General features: G+C 42.9%; 1 protein-coding gene across 3 annotated transcripts in view; it reads left to right on the top strand.

Moving 5' to 3' along the window:
• Positions 1 to 14,073, top strand: part of ZRANB1 (zinc finger RANBP2-type containing 1) — a 61,588-nt gene extending 47,515 nt beyond the window's left edge. For all 3 annotated transcript variants that reach the window (XM_030334403.1, XM_030334402.2, XM_030334405.1), the window contains 7 exons: positions 1,472 to 1,625; positions 3,968 to 4,039; positions 5,036 to 5,234; positions 8,986 to 9,106; positions 10,300 to 10,429; positions 10,538 to 10,767; positions 12,383 to 14,073. In XM_030334403.1, coding sequence (XP_030190263.1) covers positions 1,472 to 1,625; positions 3,968 to 4,039; positions 5,036 to 5,234; positions 8,986 to 9,106; positions 10,300 to 10,429; positions 10,538 to 10,767; positions 12,383 to 12,601 — 1,125 coding nt within the window. In that variant the 3' untranslated portion in view covers positions 12,602 to 14,073. The remainder of the gene's footprint in view (positions 1 to 1,471; positions 1,626 to 3,967; positions 4,040 to 5,035; positions 5,235 to 8,985; positions 9,107 to 10,299; positions 10,430 to 10,537; positions 10,768 to 12,382) is intronic.
• Positions 14,074 to 14,617: the final 544 nt, after the last annotated feature.

Below are 14,617 nucleotides of genomic sequence, written 5' to 3'. Positions count from 1 at the left end.
AATTACTAGCCTAAGGAGATAGGGTTGAAGAGGCTAGGAGACCAAGGGGTAGGCGACAGGGTCCGGGGCTGAAGGACGGCAATGGGAGGAGGATGCGTGACCACCCCCCGCTGTAAGGTTCCCCTTACAGGAATGCGGGGTGTTCGCAGTTTTCATGTCACAGATCAACTTGTTTTTGAAGAAACCGTCCCAGGTTTGGGCAGAGGACTAGCAGATTAGAATCAGCTGTTTTTGAATTTATTTTGGGATCCATTTAAACTGTTACTTGAGAAATTGTTACATTCTGAAAATATTTGATACTTCATTTTCCATAATTGGAGTGTCACATAATGATTGGATTTATGGAGTTAAGAGGTAGTAAGAATTTCATTGTTACTGGTAATCCTGGCCAGTAAAATTTAGAAGCACTGAATTTTCATGTGGGATTTTTCAGAATACGATGTCTGATGCTTGTGTTGATGCAGGGTTTTTGAGACCCTGTTCACTTACCTTGATAAAAATTACAATTCATCGTCCCCATATATGTAGATGACATTATTGGTCAAACTGTGAGTGGCTTATTGGCAGATCTGCTCCAGACCCCACTTGTGACTGGAGACGTTCGTTTGGGCAGGTTGTCCAGGTCAGAGGTCAGTGGTTGTGGTCTGGTGACTGGCTCACACAGGATTCACACCAGACTCCCTTCCTCTGCAGAAGATACTCACCTTTGATTTCAAAACTCTTTGTATGCCGAGTTTCTGAGCTCCACAAAGGCATGCGGCTTAAATGTAAAATATCTCTGCTGCTTTTGTGGCTGGCTATCCATCATTAAAAAGAAGAGGAAGGTTCTAGCCATCTCCTTGTTTAGAAGTTCTCTGTCGGAGTGCTCACTACCTACATCAGTGCTCACATTTCATTCCTGTCGGGCTAGACTTCGAATGTTTGCTGTCTCTTCCACACTTAGAGAAGCCAGCTGCTTTTCTACATATTCAGAATTATAACAGATGGGGAAGGATTTGAGGTCAGTGGGAACTAACCCTTCAAAAATGTCATGCTTTCCTTATTCCACGTCAAGGTACGTGAAATATTCTTACTTAACCCAGCGGGAGAAGAGTGTTTGCACTTTCCTCTTTCTCCATGAGCTGGAATTTCCTGTTTTTTAAGAATGCTTTTATTGGGGGCATGATGCTTAGTTTTACTTAGGTGGTTTTCTGTCCTCCCTCCCTCTCCCTAGGATGAACCTTTGTGAACAACACCATTTTACATAAATTTTATTTCCTTGGGAGAAATTCCTAAGAAGTAAGTTTCCTCCTGGAAAGTTGTACTGAACCGTACTTCCACTGGTGAGGAAATAGTGCCTAATCTATTTTAAAATGAACAAAACGACACCCTGAGTTACGGGGAAGGTTTGGTCATTTCTTTTAAATACTGTTGTTTTCTGCTTACGTTAATGTTAAATGAGATGCAGAGGAAAGTTTCTTTTGTATTTAAGGTGTCTCAACAAGCAGCCAAGTGTATTCCTGCAATGGTGTGTCCCGAACTGACAGAACAAATCCGGCGAGAGATCGCTGCCTCTCTTCATCAGAGAAAGGGGGATTTTGCTTGCTATTTTCTCACTGACCTTGTAACATTTACGTTGCCAGCAGGTAACTCCAAATTTCAGTGTGAAAAGAGATATTCACTTCATTATAATTGTTTTTGTTGTGTGTGAGTGAAGTGGTTTCTGTTAAAGCAGATAACTTAGCTACTGTGTGTGCATTTTAAATTGCTTGACTACCGTATTTATCCTGGAAGTGACCAGTCCAGGGGCTCCTTGTAAAACTTCAGCTTTGGATCTGGTAGGAAGATAGCGGCTGATAACCACTGATTTCGGTGTGGGCCTTAGATGTTTCAAAAAATCTGTTTTAGCCGTTTATTTTTCTCTCCAGTTTTACTTTAGGATATTATCAGTGTACTTTTTTTTTCTTATTCATGCCTATTTTAAAATTACATAGGCATTGGTTATTGGTATCAGGAGATAGGATTAGAACATGGGCTTTTGATGGGTGGAGTCAGATTTTTTGAATCGAAGATACTGGCATTCTTTTGAAAGTGTCATTACTATGTTCTTCACTCATTCTATTAATTTCTACCGTGTTTGGGACGCAGCTTTTCATTTTTCCATTCAGTGACAGTTGGAAGTGTCTTCCGGGATCCTTTTGGTCATTTGGCGTTGAATAAATGCACCAAACACCAAAAGTTCCTAAAATAAAGCTTCCATCTTGATTCTACGTGTCTTGAGCTTTTATATAGACATAAACACGGGCGTGTACAAATGGTAGGAGATCATCACTAAGACTTTTAAAATCAGATTTCACTTGAAGTGCACTCTGTATATTTAAGCTTACTCTGGTGATGTTTAGATTTTTACTCTGACTTGAAAATAGCTTAAAAAAAATTTTTTTTTTTTTTTAAGAATTTTTAAGGGGAATGCTTTTTACTGTAGACTGCTCCATTAGCAAACTGAACAAACCGTAGAGAATTTGAGGAGGGTGACAGAACCAGAGATCTGTGTGCCAAAAACTAATGGTTCGTTAGCTTTTATGAGAAGATTCTGAAGTCTGAAAACAATAGGCCTGAGCAGAGGTTGAGAGTGTGGGGAGACCAGGGCAGATAAACATTTGTATGTGGTTGTTACTATTATCATTAACTTGAATATCAGATAGCCCTGCTCTTTTTTTTCCTTTTATTTCAGTTTTAATGAGAGAGAGTTGTCATTTACTTGTCAAATATTTAATGTGTCTGTTGTGATTTCATCCTTGCACAAATTGTGAAAGGATTCCCCCCATCTAGTTAATTAACACACCCACCATCCCATGTTTATGTATCTTTTTTCCATGAGAACATGTAACTTCTCCTAGCAAATTTCAGTTATACAACACAGTGTTAAATAGTTACCATGGTGTTTCCTTAGGTCTTCAACATTATTCATTTTATAGCTTGGAAGTTTTTGTACCCTTTTACCAATTTTTATCTTCCTCCCTTGCCCAAGCTGTTAGTAACCTCTTTTCTACCGTTTCTATGAGTTTGACTTTTTTTTTTGTCGTCTTGTCTTTCTCTGGCTAATTCCACTTCACCTAATGCCCTCAAGGTCCATCCATGTTGTTGCAAATGGTAGGATTTCTTTTTTTCACCTGGCTGAATAATAACATGTCATTTTACACACACACACACACACACACACACACACACACACTCACACACTCACACCCCACATCACTATTCATTCATCCATCGATGGACACTTAGGTTGTTTCTGTATCTTGGCTGTTGTGAGTAATGCTGCAACAGACATGGGGGTTCAGTACCTCTTCGATATCCTGTTTTCATTTACTTCGGATACACACACACACACACTGAAGTGGGATTGCTGGATCAGATGATACTTCTAACTTTTTGAGGACCCTGTTTTAAGTGGTGGCTACACCAGTTTACATTCCCACTGACTGTGTACAAGGGTCCCTTTTTACACTTCTTTACCAGTATTGTCTTTTTGACAATAGTTATATGCAATTATTGGTCCAGATATACTTTATATTATTTTTAGGTAGACAACAGTTTTGATAATGAAGTACAGAAAGAAAATATTTTACTTTACATGTATGCACACACATTACACATGCATGTTTTTTAAAATCTATATTTTTTAATGTTTATTTATTTTTGAGAGAGAGAGTGTGAGCAGGGGAGGGGCAGAGAGAGGGAGACACAGTATCCGAAGGAGGCTCCAGGCTCGGGCTCATGAGCTGTGAGACCATGACCTGAGCTGAAGTCGGACACTCAACCGACTGAGCCACCCAGGGGCCCCTATGCATGGTTTTTAAAAGAAGCTATCCGACCGCCTTCACTGACAAGGGAGTTATTTTAGAGGAAGTTTCTGTTAGATGCTGGTATCAAATTAAGTTACGAAACGTAAGAAAATCTTTTAAGTCTGTTTTTTGATTTGTAGATATTGAAGACTTGCCTCCAACAGTCCAAGAAAAATTATTTGATGAGGTGCTCGATAGAGATGTTCAGAAAGGTAAGTGTGGAATTAATGAGTGTGATTTAGTTTAATTTCCCTAAGCTCTTTGTTTTCTAAAGTTTGGAGCACTTCAGTTGTATGGTTGACTTGTTTTATTTTTACTTTAATTGAAAACGTAAAGTCCCTCAGTGTCACATTGTGATGTTAAAAATGTTCATTCTATCGGGGTGCCTGAGTGGCTCGGTTGGTTGGGTGTCCCGACTCTTGATTTTGGCTCAGGTCATGATCTCATGGTTTGTGGGTTCAATCCCCTCATTGTGCTGACTGTGCAGATGGAGCTGCTTGCAACCTCCCCCCCCCCCCCCCTGCCCCGGGCCAGTCCGCTGCTCATGGTCTTTCTCTATCAAAATAGATAAACATTTTAAAAAAAAATGTTCATTCTGTCAATTTTATCTCGGTAAAACTGGAAAAAAAAAATTACGAATGCTTATTCATGGCTCTTAACTGTGATACAGGGAATAAATAAAGGTATAAAAATGTTTCACCATGGTTTTCTACTTCCTGTTCTAGAATGAGTATATTTCCATATTAAACATTTTTAGAAAATAAATTGTAAAGAACTGAAAAGTTGAGAAAAATATTGTAGAGCCACAAGATGTTTCCACTACTCAGAAGGTTTATATTTCAATTGATCAAAATTATTTACGTGTTTAATAGTAAATTACACATAAACTTATTAATATATCTACAGAGTGGGTTCTTTCCTCCAGTGAATAGTCCTGAATTGCATAGGCATGAAAACAAACATGTTATTTTGGGGCACTTGGGTGGCTCAGTCGTTCAGTCTTTGATTTGCGGTTTGTGGGTTTGAGCCCCAAATTGGGCTCTGTGCTGACAGCTCAGAGCCTGGAGCCTGCTTCAGATTCTGTGTTTCCTTCTCTCTCTGTACTTCCCCTGCCCACACTCTGCCCACACCCCCCCCCCCCCCCAAATAAACATTAAAAAACAAAAAAAACAAAAAGAATGGACTTGATATTTAAATTCCTTATACAGAGTTAGAAGAAGAATCTCCAATTATAAACTGGTCTTTGGAGTTGGCTACCCGTTTGGACAGTCGACTGTATGCGCTTTGGAACCGGACCGCAGGAGACTGCTTACTTGATTCAGTGCTACAAGCTACCTGGGGCATTTATGACAAGGACTCGGTGCTTCGGAAAGCCCTGCATGACAGCCTGCATGACTGTTCACATTGGTGAGCTGGCACCCTTCCCTGTTTAAAACCAGGCATGCTCCTGCTGAGTCATTTCCTTACAGTGTTGGGATAGTTTTCTCCTGTTATATTTCCTGTGGAAGCTAGGCAGGAAAAATTTGACTTTGTACATTGAGACATTTGGAACATTTTGATGGCTTTTATACCTTTTTGCTGAGCTTTAGCACAGAAACATTTAACATTGCAGTAGTAGCCTTAAATAGTGATAAGGTCTTTGCCCACATTTTTAAGTATTATGATTTCATAGTTGTGTTTAATATTGAAAAGATTATGTTGGTATTGTATTGTGAGGTTTTTTTCCTTAGGGACATAGTCTTCAGACCACATATTATTTTGCACATTTTGAAATCCATAGAAAAGTTAAAAAAATCAGTGCAACAGACCCCAGTGTTCCTTCATTGGATTGCCCAATGGCTAATGGTTAGCCACGTGTGCTTCGTCTCTGCATGTGTAAGCACTTCCCTTTGCTCATGAGTTTAAGTCATCACGATGCTTTGTACCGGTCGGTATTTCAGCATGTATCTTTGAAGAACAAGGATATTCTCTTACCCAACCATATCCTCATTACCACATCTAAGGAAATCAGTAGTGTGGGGCACCTGGGGGGCTCAGTCAGTTAGGCATCCGGCTCTTAATTTCATCTCAGGTCACGAGCTCACGGTTCTTTAGATTGAACCCTGAGGTGGGCGGCGTGGAGCCTGCTCGGGATTCTCTCTCTCCTTTCTGCCCTTCCCCTTCTCATGCGTGCACACGTGCGCTCTTTCTCTCAAAATAAATAAACTTGAAAAAAAAAATCAACCATGACCCTGTAATTCAATGTACGGTGCATAGCCCATCTTCCAATTATCTCAAAAATGCCCTTTATGTATACAGATTTTCCTTGCTATCCAAAAGTAGCATTTCTGTGAAACCTTTTGTCAGCTTTTGAAATGGCGCAAAGCAAAGATCCAGCGACCATTTTGTAGCCGTGAAGATCCTCTTCAGATTTCGTTTTGGCAAAAACAGGTGCTAATGTAGGTCTTTCATAAAAGTGAAGGGGCGTAAAGTGAACTTTCAGATAGCGGGGGGATCCTGTATATGTTTTTGTTTTACCCTGTCATCCAGTCAAGTATATAACTAGTCTTGAACTGTAAATTCACCCACAGGGGTATTGTTCAGTGGAAATGACAACTGTGCTTGTGACTCATAGTTTGGCTTTATACTGACTTGACTTACGATATCTTCTTGGTTCTGTATATACATTGTCTCCATGAGAAAACTGAGGCCAAAAGAAACTTAAATTAATGAAAAGGTGCTTTTTTTCTCTTACACCTACTTGAATGCTGACAGAGTAATGATAATGGCCTTACTCCAAATAACTTTATTACCCTAGTATCTCTATATAATTTTTGAGCACTTACTAGTTGTGAATTTTGTTGTCAGTATTTAGGGATTACGTGAAGTCCATTAGAATGTAAACTCTGAGAACAGAGGTTTTGTTGTGTTTCATTGTGGAAGATGTAGTGCCTCCAATAGCGTGACACATAGTGTGCAGTAAACGGTACTGAATGGAAGCACTCTCGAGAATTCGAAAATGAGAGCAGCTGAATCATTTCCTTGAGAGCGAAATTATCGATCAAAGCATAATGCAATAGAGGAGAACTTTGAAGTGACCTGAAAAAAAAAAAACAAAACTAAGCTCCCTGGCTGGCAAACCTAGAACCTTCCCGATTCAACGTATAATACGTACAGGCATACCTCAGAGATACGTGGGTTGAGTTCCAGACCACTGCAGTAAAGTGACTGTCTTAATAAAGTGAGCCAAAGGAGTATTTTGGTTTCCTCAGGGCATATAGAAGCTCATGTTTACAGTATCCTATAGTCCGTAGTCAGTGCTATAGCAGTAGGTCTTAAAAAAAAAAAAAAAAAAAAAAAAAAAAAGAAGCCCTGAGCATCAGTGGAACTTTGAGTGAGTCATAGTCTTTTTGCTGGTGAAGGCTCTTGCCTTGATGTTGATGGTTACCAGCTGATCGGAGTGGTGGTTGCTGAAGGCCGGGGTGGCCGTGGCAGTTTCTTAAAATAAGACGCCAGTGAAGTTATCGATTGACCTTTCCTTTCATGAATGGTTTCTCTGTAGCGTGCGATGTGATTTGATGGCATTTTTCTTAGAACTTCTTTCAAAATCAGAGTCCGTCCTCTCAGAGCCTGCCACTGCTGCATCAACTACGGTTGTCATGTTCTAAATCACTCTGTTGTCATTTCCACAGTCTTCACGGCAGCTTCACCAGGATTAGATTCCATTGCAAAAAACCCTTTCATCGCTCATCCATGAGAAGCAAGTCCTCGTCCGTTCCAATTCTGTCACAAGATGGCAGCAGCCTAGTCCCGTCTTCGGGCCCCCCTTCTAGTTAGTTCTCTGCTGTTTCCACCACATGTACAGTTAACTTCCTCCACGCAAGTCTTGAGCCCCCCAGAGTCCTCCGTGAGGGTTGGAATCAACTCCTTCTAAACTCCTGTTGCTATTTTGACCTCTTTACATGAATCAGGAATGTTCTTAATTGCATCCAGAATGGTGAATCCTTTCCAGACGCTTTTCAGTTTCCTTTGCTCAAATCCATCTGAGGAGTCAGTGTCTATGGCTGACTCATATAATGAGTCAAATAATGCCTAGAAAGTTGAAATTAGTCCTTGATCATAAGCTTCAGAGTGGGTATGGTGTTGTCAGGCATGAAAACATTAATCTGGTTATCTCCATCAGAACTCTTGGGCGAGCAGGTGCGTTGTCAGTGAGCAGTAATATTTTGAAAGGAGTTTTATGAGGGGTAGGCATTAATAGTGGGCTTAAAATATTTAGGAAAGTATATTGTAAATGGACGTACTGTTATCCAGGCTTTGTTGTTGTTTTTATAGAGCAAGAGTATATTTAGCACAGTTCTAAGGGCCTTAGGATTTTTGGAACGGTCAGTGAGCATTGGCTTCAACTTAAAGTCACCAGCGGCATTAGCCCCCTTAACAAGAGAGTCAGCCTGTGTTTTGAAGCCAGGCACTGCTCCTCTCTAGCTATACCAGTCCTAGATGGCATCTTCTTCCAGTAGAATGCTGTTTCATCTGCACTGAAAATTTGTTTAGTGTAGCCACCTTCGTGATTTTGGCTAGGTTCTCTGGAAAACATGCCATAGCTTCTGTATCACTTGCTGATTCGCTTTGCACTTTGATGTCTGGAGATAGCTTCTTTCCTTAAACCTCGTGAACCAACCTCTGCTAGTTTCAGATTTTTCTTTGCTACTTTCCTCACTTCTCTGAGCCTTCATCGAATTGAAGAGCATTAGGGCCTTGGTCTGGGAGCGATGTTGATACACCTAGTGAATACGTGGGCTGTTTTCCAGTCTGTTGTTTACACAGTGACCCAGTAGTGAGTTCTGTGCATTAACGTAAAATGGTAGTGTCTTTGATTGTATCCACAATCTCAGATGATTCCGAATGTTCCATTTCTTTTTGAACTCCATCAGTCAGTAGTAGACATTTGAAATGAATTGATCTCATTATTAGTGTTTAAAGTTCTGGTGAGAACATGTTACGTGATGTCTGCTGGTAGAGCGTAGGCATTTTCGATGTGAAAATAAATGGCAAACTGGGGAAAATTAATAAAATTGTTCATCTCTTTACATGAATTGCTTGAAGACTACATTAAATGATTGGCACATTAAACGTACTGCTTACAGAAGGCTAATTGTTTACTGTCTTGCCGTTTTAGGTTTTACACACGTTGGAAAGATTGGGAATCGTGGTATTCTCAGAGCTTTGGTTTACATTTCTCCTTGAGGGAAGAACAGTGGCAAGAAGACTGGGCATTCATACTGTCTCTTGCCAGCCAGGTGAGAATGCCGCGAGGCGTGTTGCTTCCGTGAGAAGTTGGCTGCGTGTTCTTCAGTCCCTTGATGTACACGCGGAAGCCAGATTGCAGGTGGCTTGGGAGGAGCAGAAGAGTGCTTGGCTTGGCAGCGGGTGCCTTGGTTTCTGGTCGTGACCGTGGTCTGTCCGCTGGGTGACCATACGTGAGTCCTCCTGCAGGACAGAGACGCTACTGCGTGTTTCGCAGTTCCATTGAGTGACAAGACGAAAGTTGTCCTGTGATGATCGTAAGGGCTTACGTAGCCTTTTCAGATTGCTCTTCATATGTGTCGTCTTCTTAGAAAGGTGGCATTAGGCCTGTTTCATCTACCTACTAGTTCCGTGTCCCGAGGGGGCACCTAACGAAGATCACTGTGCGGGCGGCGGGCACTCCGGTCCCGGTGCTCTGCTGTCGGGCCCACGGGGGGAGGTGCCATGGCCAACAGGTGGAGCTATTTGTAATTAACTTGGGAATGAACTTTTATAAAACTGAATTTGTGCATGGTCGTTCCTCTCGGGTTCTGGCTTTGAAGCTAGTTTTATTCCACGAAGCATGTTCAGTATAGCGAACCAGAACATTCAGAAACACACACAGGAGACCATTCCTTTTCTTTGCAGAGAGCACTGTGATTTATTTGAACCTTGTGAACGAAGTACCTTCTGTCACAGTGGCTGTTTTACAGCTGTGACGTGTACTTTCTGAAAACGTGTTGTCCCATTTGTTGTCAGAGGGGCGGTGGGCCTGTGTAGTCGTCTTGAATTAGGCGGTGCTGCGTTTAAGTTTGCCTGAAATAGCAGCTCCTCTTTTTACTTGGGGAGGACCTCGTCGTGGGCGTGGGTTTCGCAGGGACCTTCCCCAGCGGGCGGTCACCGTGCACCAGGCATCCCTCGCCGTCTGCGGCTTTTGTTCCTGTGATCAGTATTCACCCCAGTCTGTTGGCTTCTTGAGTTTGGATAGTGAAAGATACCTGTATACGTACGCTTCGCAGATTTCCTTTATGATCGCGTTGGAAGAATTTGCAGAATTTTATGCTCACTTAGCTTGACGGTGTTATTTAAAAGAAAAAAACGGATCTAGCGCACGGACGGGGAGGAGCTCTGTGCTCTGCACATCAGTTTTCCTGGGTGGCAGTGAACGTTTTAAAGAGAAATTACTTTTTTATTTTACTCCGCACAGCCTGGAGCAAGCTTGGAACAGACGCACATTTTTGTACTTGCACATATTCTTAGACGACCAATTATAGTTTATGGAGTGAAATATTATAAAAGTTTCCGGGGAGAAACTTTAGGATATACTCGGTTTCAAGGTAAGCCCTTACTCAAGTGTATTTTGTATTTTAGAAGTCTCCTTCTGTAGGATACGCTTTGCAGCCCAGTCCCGATGACCCTGTTGTGCTGGTCTTTCTTCCCTCCAGGTGTTTATTTGCCTTTGTTGTGGGAACAGAGTTTTTGTTGGAAAAGTCCGATCGCTCTGGGCTATACAAGGGGCCACTTCTCTGCTTTGGTTGCCATGGAAAACGATGGCTACGGCAACCGAGGTGCTGGTGCTAACCTGAACACGGACGACGACGTCACTGTCACGTTCTTGCCTCTGGTGGACAGCGAAAGGAAGTTACTGCACGTGCACTTTCTTTCTGCTCAGGAGGTGAGAGGCGCGTCGCTCCCATTGGCTCCTCCAGTAGTGTCTGTGCCGCAGCCCGGCCCGGGACACCTCTCCGGTGGGGTGTTCCCTGTGCTGCCAGCGGACGCTTCGGATTTGGCTGTAGTTAGTGTCCCTTTGTGTAAATACAGGTCAGCCAGACTTCGAAGTTTACCTTTTTTCAGCTGTGGGGTGGGTTGTGTTACGTGGAGATTTCAGCGGTGACGCGAAGACAAAAGGCCCCCGCACCCTCCCTCTCAGGTAGCAAGGAGCGCTGAGGGCAAAAGTAGAAAGACAGGGGAAGGGGACAACGGGGGACTTGGGCCTGGTGATTTAAATTGGGTGGTAACCAGGGGCCCCTGGGTGGCTCAGTCGGTTGAGCGTCCGACTTCGGCTCAGGTCAAGATCTCACGGCTCGTGAGTTCGAGCCCCGCATCAGGCTCTGTGCCGATAGCTTGGAGCCTGGAGCCTCCTTCCGATTCTGTGTCTCCCTCTCTCTCAAATAAATAAATACATAGAAAACATGTTTAATCGGGTGGTAACCAAAGGCATCTGAGGAGGAGGTGACCCTGCCCCCGAGACCCGGAAGAGGAGTCTTGCAGGATAGGGAGGATGAGGGTGGTAGGTAGAGGGGGGTCGAAGGGCTAAGGGATGGGAAGGGGCTCGCTCAGCAGCAGCCTTTTAAAGCCTTGGCTTTGACTTTGCAAGCTGGGAAGCCAACAACCAGCTTGCCCAGTAGAGGAACACCAGCTGCTCCGTGTGGAGAGGAGATGCCTGGGTAGCGGGGGGAGCGGGAGCCCAGGTCGGAGGGTGTTGCAGATGGGGTGGGGAGTGGAGGGAGGTGGAGACCCAGGCAGGGGTGATGGTGAGGATGCGCAGAAAGAACGCTCTCAGAAAACGCACATTCTTACAAAAATTATTGGTCTTTTATTTAATGTACTAGTCATTATTATAAAACTGTTATAATCACATTAAGAAAAAAATTAATAGACCATAATTTTTATAACTTCGTTCTGTAAATACTGAGTAAACTTACCTTGTCATGTGTTTGAAGCTGAGACTTTGTTTTTCTAGCCTTTTCTTTGCCACGATAGGTTTATTAGGTTAACATTTGGTTTTTCCTGTTCTGGCAAACAAATTAACCTATTACTAGATGGTTCTTCCCCTCGAGGTCTTTTTCTGCCAATTTTCCTACTGAATTTTTTTTTTAATGTTTATTTTTGAGAGAGAGAGAGAGAGAGAGTGAATGAATGAAAGAAAGAGTGAGCAGGGGAGGGGCAGAGAGAGAGGGAGACACAGAATCCGAAGCAGGCTCCAGGCTCCGAGCCAACAGCACAGAGGCCGATGCGGGGCTCGAACTCACGAACTGTGAGATCATGACCTGAGCCAAAGCCCTGACGCTCAACCCACCGAGCCACCCAGGCGCCCCCACCACTGATGTTTTTCTGTTTAACCGTAGGAAACTGGGTTTTAATCGTAAAATTGACAAGAGGCTGAAACCATGTGAAGTTTGTTGCTTTGACCTTTTCATCAGTAATCATACCAGCTATGTTTCCATGCATTTTTCCTAGCAGGCCTCTGATCTGTGATCCTCTCTTCCCTCTTCACATCCCTCCAAAAGCTAGGTAACGAGGAGCAGCAGGAGAAGCTACTCCGGGAGTGGCTGGACTGCTGTGTGACCGAGGGCGGCGTGCTGGTGGCCCTGCAAAAGAGCTCTCGGCGGCGCAACCACCCGCTGGTCACGCACATGGTGGAGAAGTGGCTTGACCGCTACAGACAGATCCGGCCTTGTACTTCCCTGTCTGACGGAGAGGAAGACGACGACGATGAAGATGAATGAAAACAAGACCCAAGAGCAGAAGACCAGGGTATCGGCTCTGCGGCGACCCCAGAGCTAGTGTGGTGCGCGCTCCCGCCGGAGTGGGGGGCGCCGAGGGACCCAGATGTGGCTGGACCTGCCGGGAAGGGTGTCTCTTGTCCACACCCGGTGGAGACGACGAATCTGCTGCGTGAGGAGACAGAGACCTTTGTTTGGACTACAGTTTGTAAAAAAGAAAAAAAAAACCCTAATTTTATTAAGACAGAACTTTTTTCCTTTCAAATTGTAAATCTGTCTATAAATGTAACGCATGTGGTTGTGTAAGAAGTTGTGTAATAGGACAAGTTGTACCAGCATCTTCATATTATCGAGACGTTTTTTTCAGCACGGGCACCTCCAAAAGCACATGGCAGATGACTCTTTGTTCCTCCGAGATCTTTTTTAAGTAGAACCCGACATTCTACTTCGACCTTAAAAGATCCACTTTACGTTGAGTCTCACTAGAGCTCATTAGAGATCTGGAAACTTTTTGTACAGATTATCCACAGCCACACGTAAAAATAAAAACAAGCTTTTATTTTATTAATAATTTAGTTCCTGTTGTGCCCCATAAAATGAAACCAAATCTTCAAGGAACAAACTGCAAGGAAGGAAAGTAAGGATCGAGGGAACTTCATACAGACGTCATTCCCTTGTTTTGGAAAGGGTTTGGGTTTCTATTATTTTGTCCTTTTTAAAAGCTCCTGATATGCCCCTTTTCGGTATTCAGGCATTTATTCGTTTGGAAAAGTGCCCTTAAAATGAGGGTTCTTCCACCAGAGTCCACACGGCAGTGTCCTCGGGAACAGTTCCTCCCTGGATGTCAGGGAAGCGCTCGGGGCGCAGGCCCACGCGTGACTACATCAATTATGTGAAATTCGCTCACTTGATTCAGTTGACAATGTTCTCCCAAATTGCCATGCAGAGGCTCTTTGGAATGCTTCCTTTTATCATCAGCTCTGCTTTTGGCCAATTGTGTTAGGGAGGCATGCCTTTGCTTGGGCTAATTGGGAATCAGTTAAGCATAGAATAAAGACTTAAAAATGCAGTAAGGTGGTAAATGCATTGTATAATGAATTTCTCAGAGCAGTCTGAGAATTTGTGCATGTTGGTTAATTGTGGCCATTCTTATTTAAAAGTTCAAACTATAATCTTAGATAGAAATTTTTTTATAAAAAGTATTATTTGACCACTTCAGGTATATGTTCAATACTGGGTAAAAATTTCAGACCTATCTCAGGAGCACAAAGACTTCGTGTCCTGATAAGCACTTTGTAGACTATTGACGTGGCAAAGGAATTTGGAAAGAACCCCCCCCCCTCCCCCTGCACACGCTTCCTTCCCTTTGATGAAAAGGCCGCGAGAAACCTTTAAATACTTGTTTTCTTCTCAGTTCTGTTTAGATGGTGTTTGAAATGTGCACAGCCTCTAATTTGATGCTGGAATACTAAAAATAGAAAAAACACCCAGGAGATGTCCTTTTAGTTCTTTCTCCTCTCAGAAATGTCCATTGAAAGATACTCCCAGAACGAAGGATCACTTTTGCTGTATGCTCAAACTTGCAGGAAACTCTTGCAATTTGATTCCGTATAAATGAAATGTGATGTAATAATGGTAAATGTCACTGTTCCAGGTGGGTATGTTTTCCTACAGATTGACTATGGTTTACTTTCATTTTGGTCAGTAATTTTTTAGAAGGCTGTCCGACTACTTAGCATCTCTATAAACTTTTCTCCGTACGTAGGAATAATTCTTCAGTGGGCACAGATCCTGTTCTAGTTGCTGGTAAGCACACTGCCCTCCCAATTGAAGAAGCCAAAGAGAAATGCTTGAGAGAGAAGCATCTAGTCACTATGGTCTACACGGCAGTCAGTGCTGTCCAGAAAGCATAGGCTCAGTTATTTAGCCTGTGTGTGGTGGTCTGCTGAGTGGTTTCCCCTGAGGTGCCTCTTTATTTATTTATTTATGATCAGTGAGCCCGACCACACCTAGTTTAAC

This window comes from Lynx canadensis, chromosome D2, assembly GCF_007474595.2.
Source record: "Lynx canadensis isolate LIC74 chromosome D2, mLynCan4.pri.v2, whole genome shotgun sequence".
In the NCBI taxonomy this organism is placed as follows: Eukaryota; Metazoa; Chordata; class Mammalia; order Carnivora; family Felidae; genus Lynx; species Lynx canadensis.
This window is presented reverse-complemented; position numbering and strand designations above follow the sequence as displayed.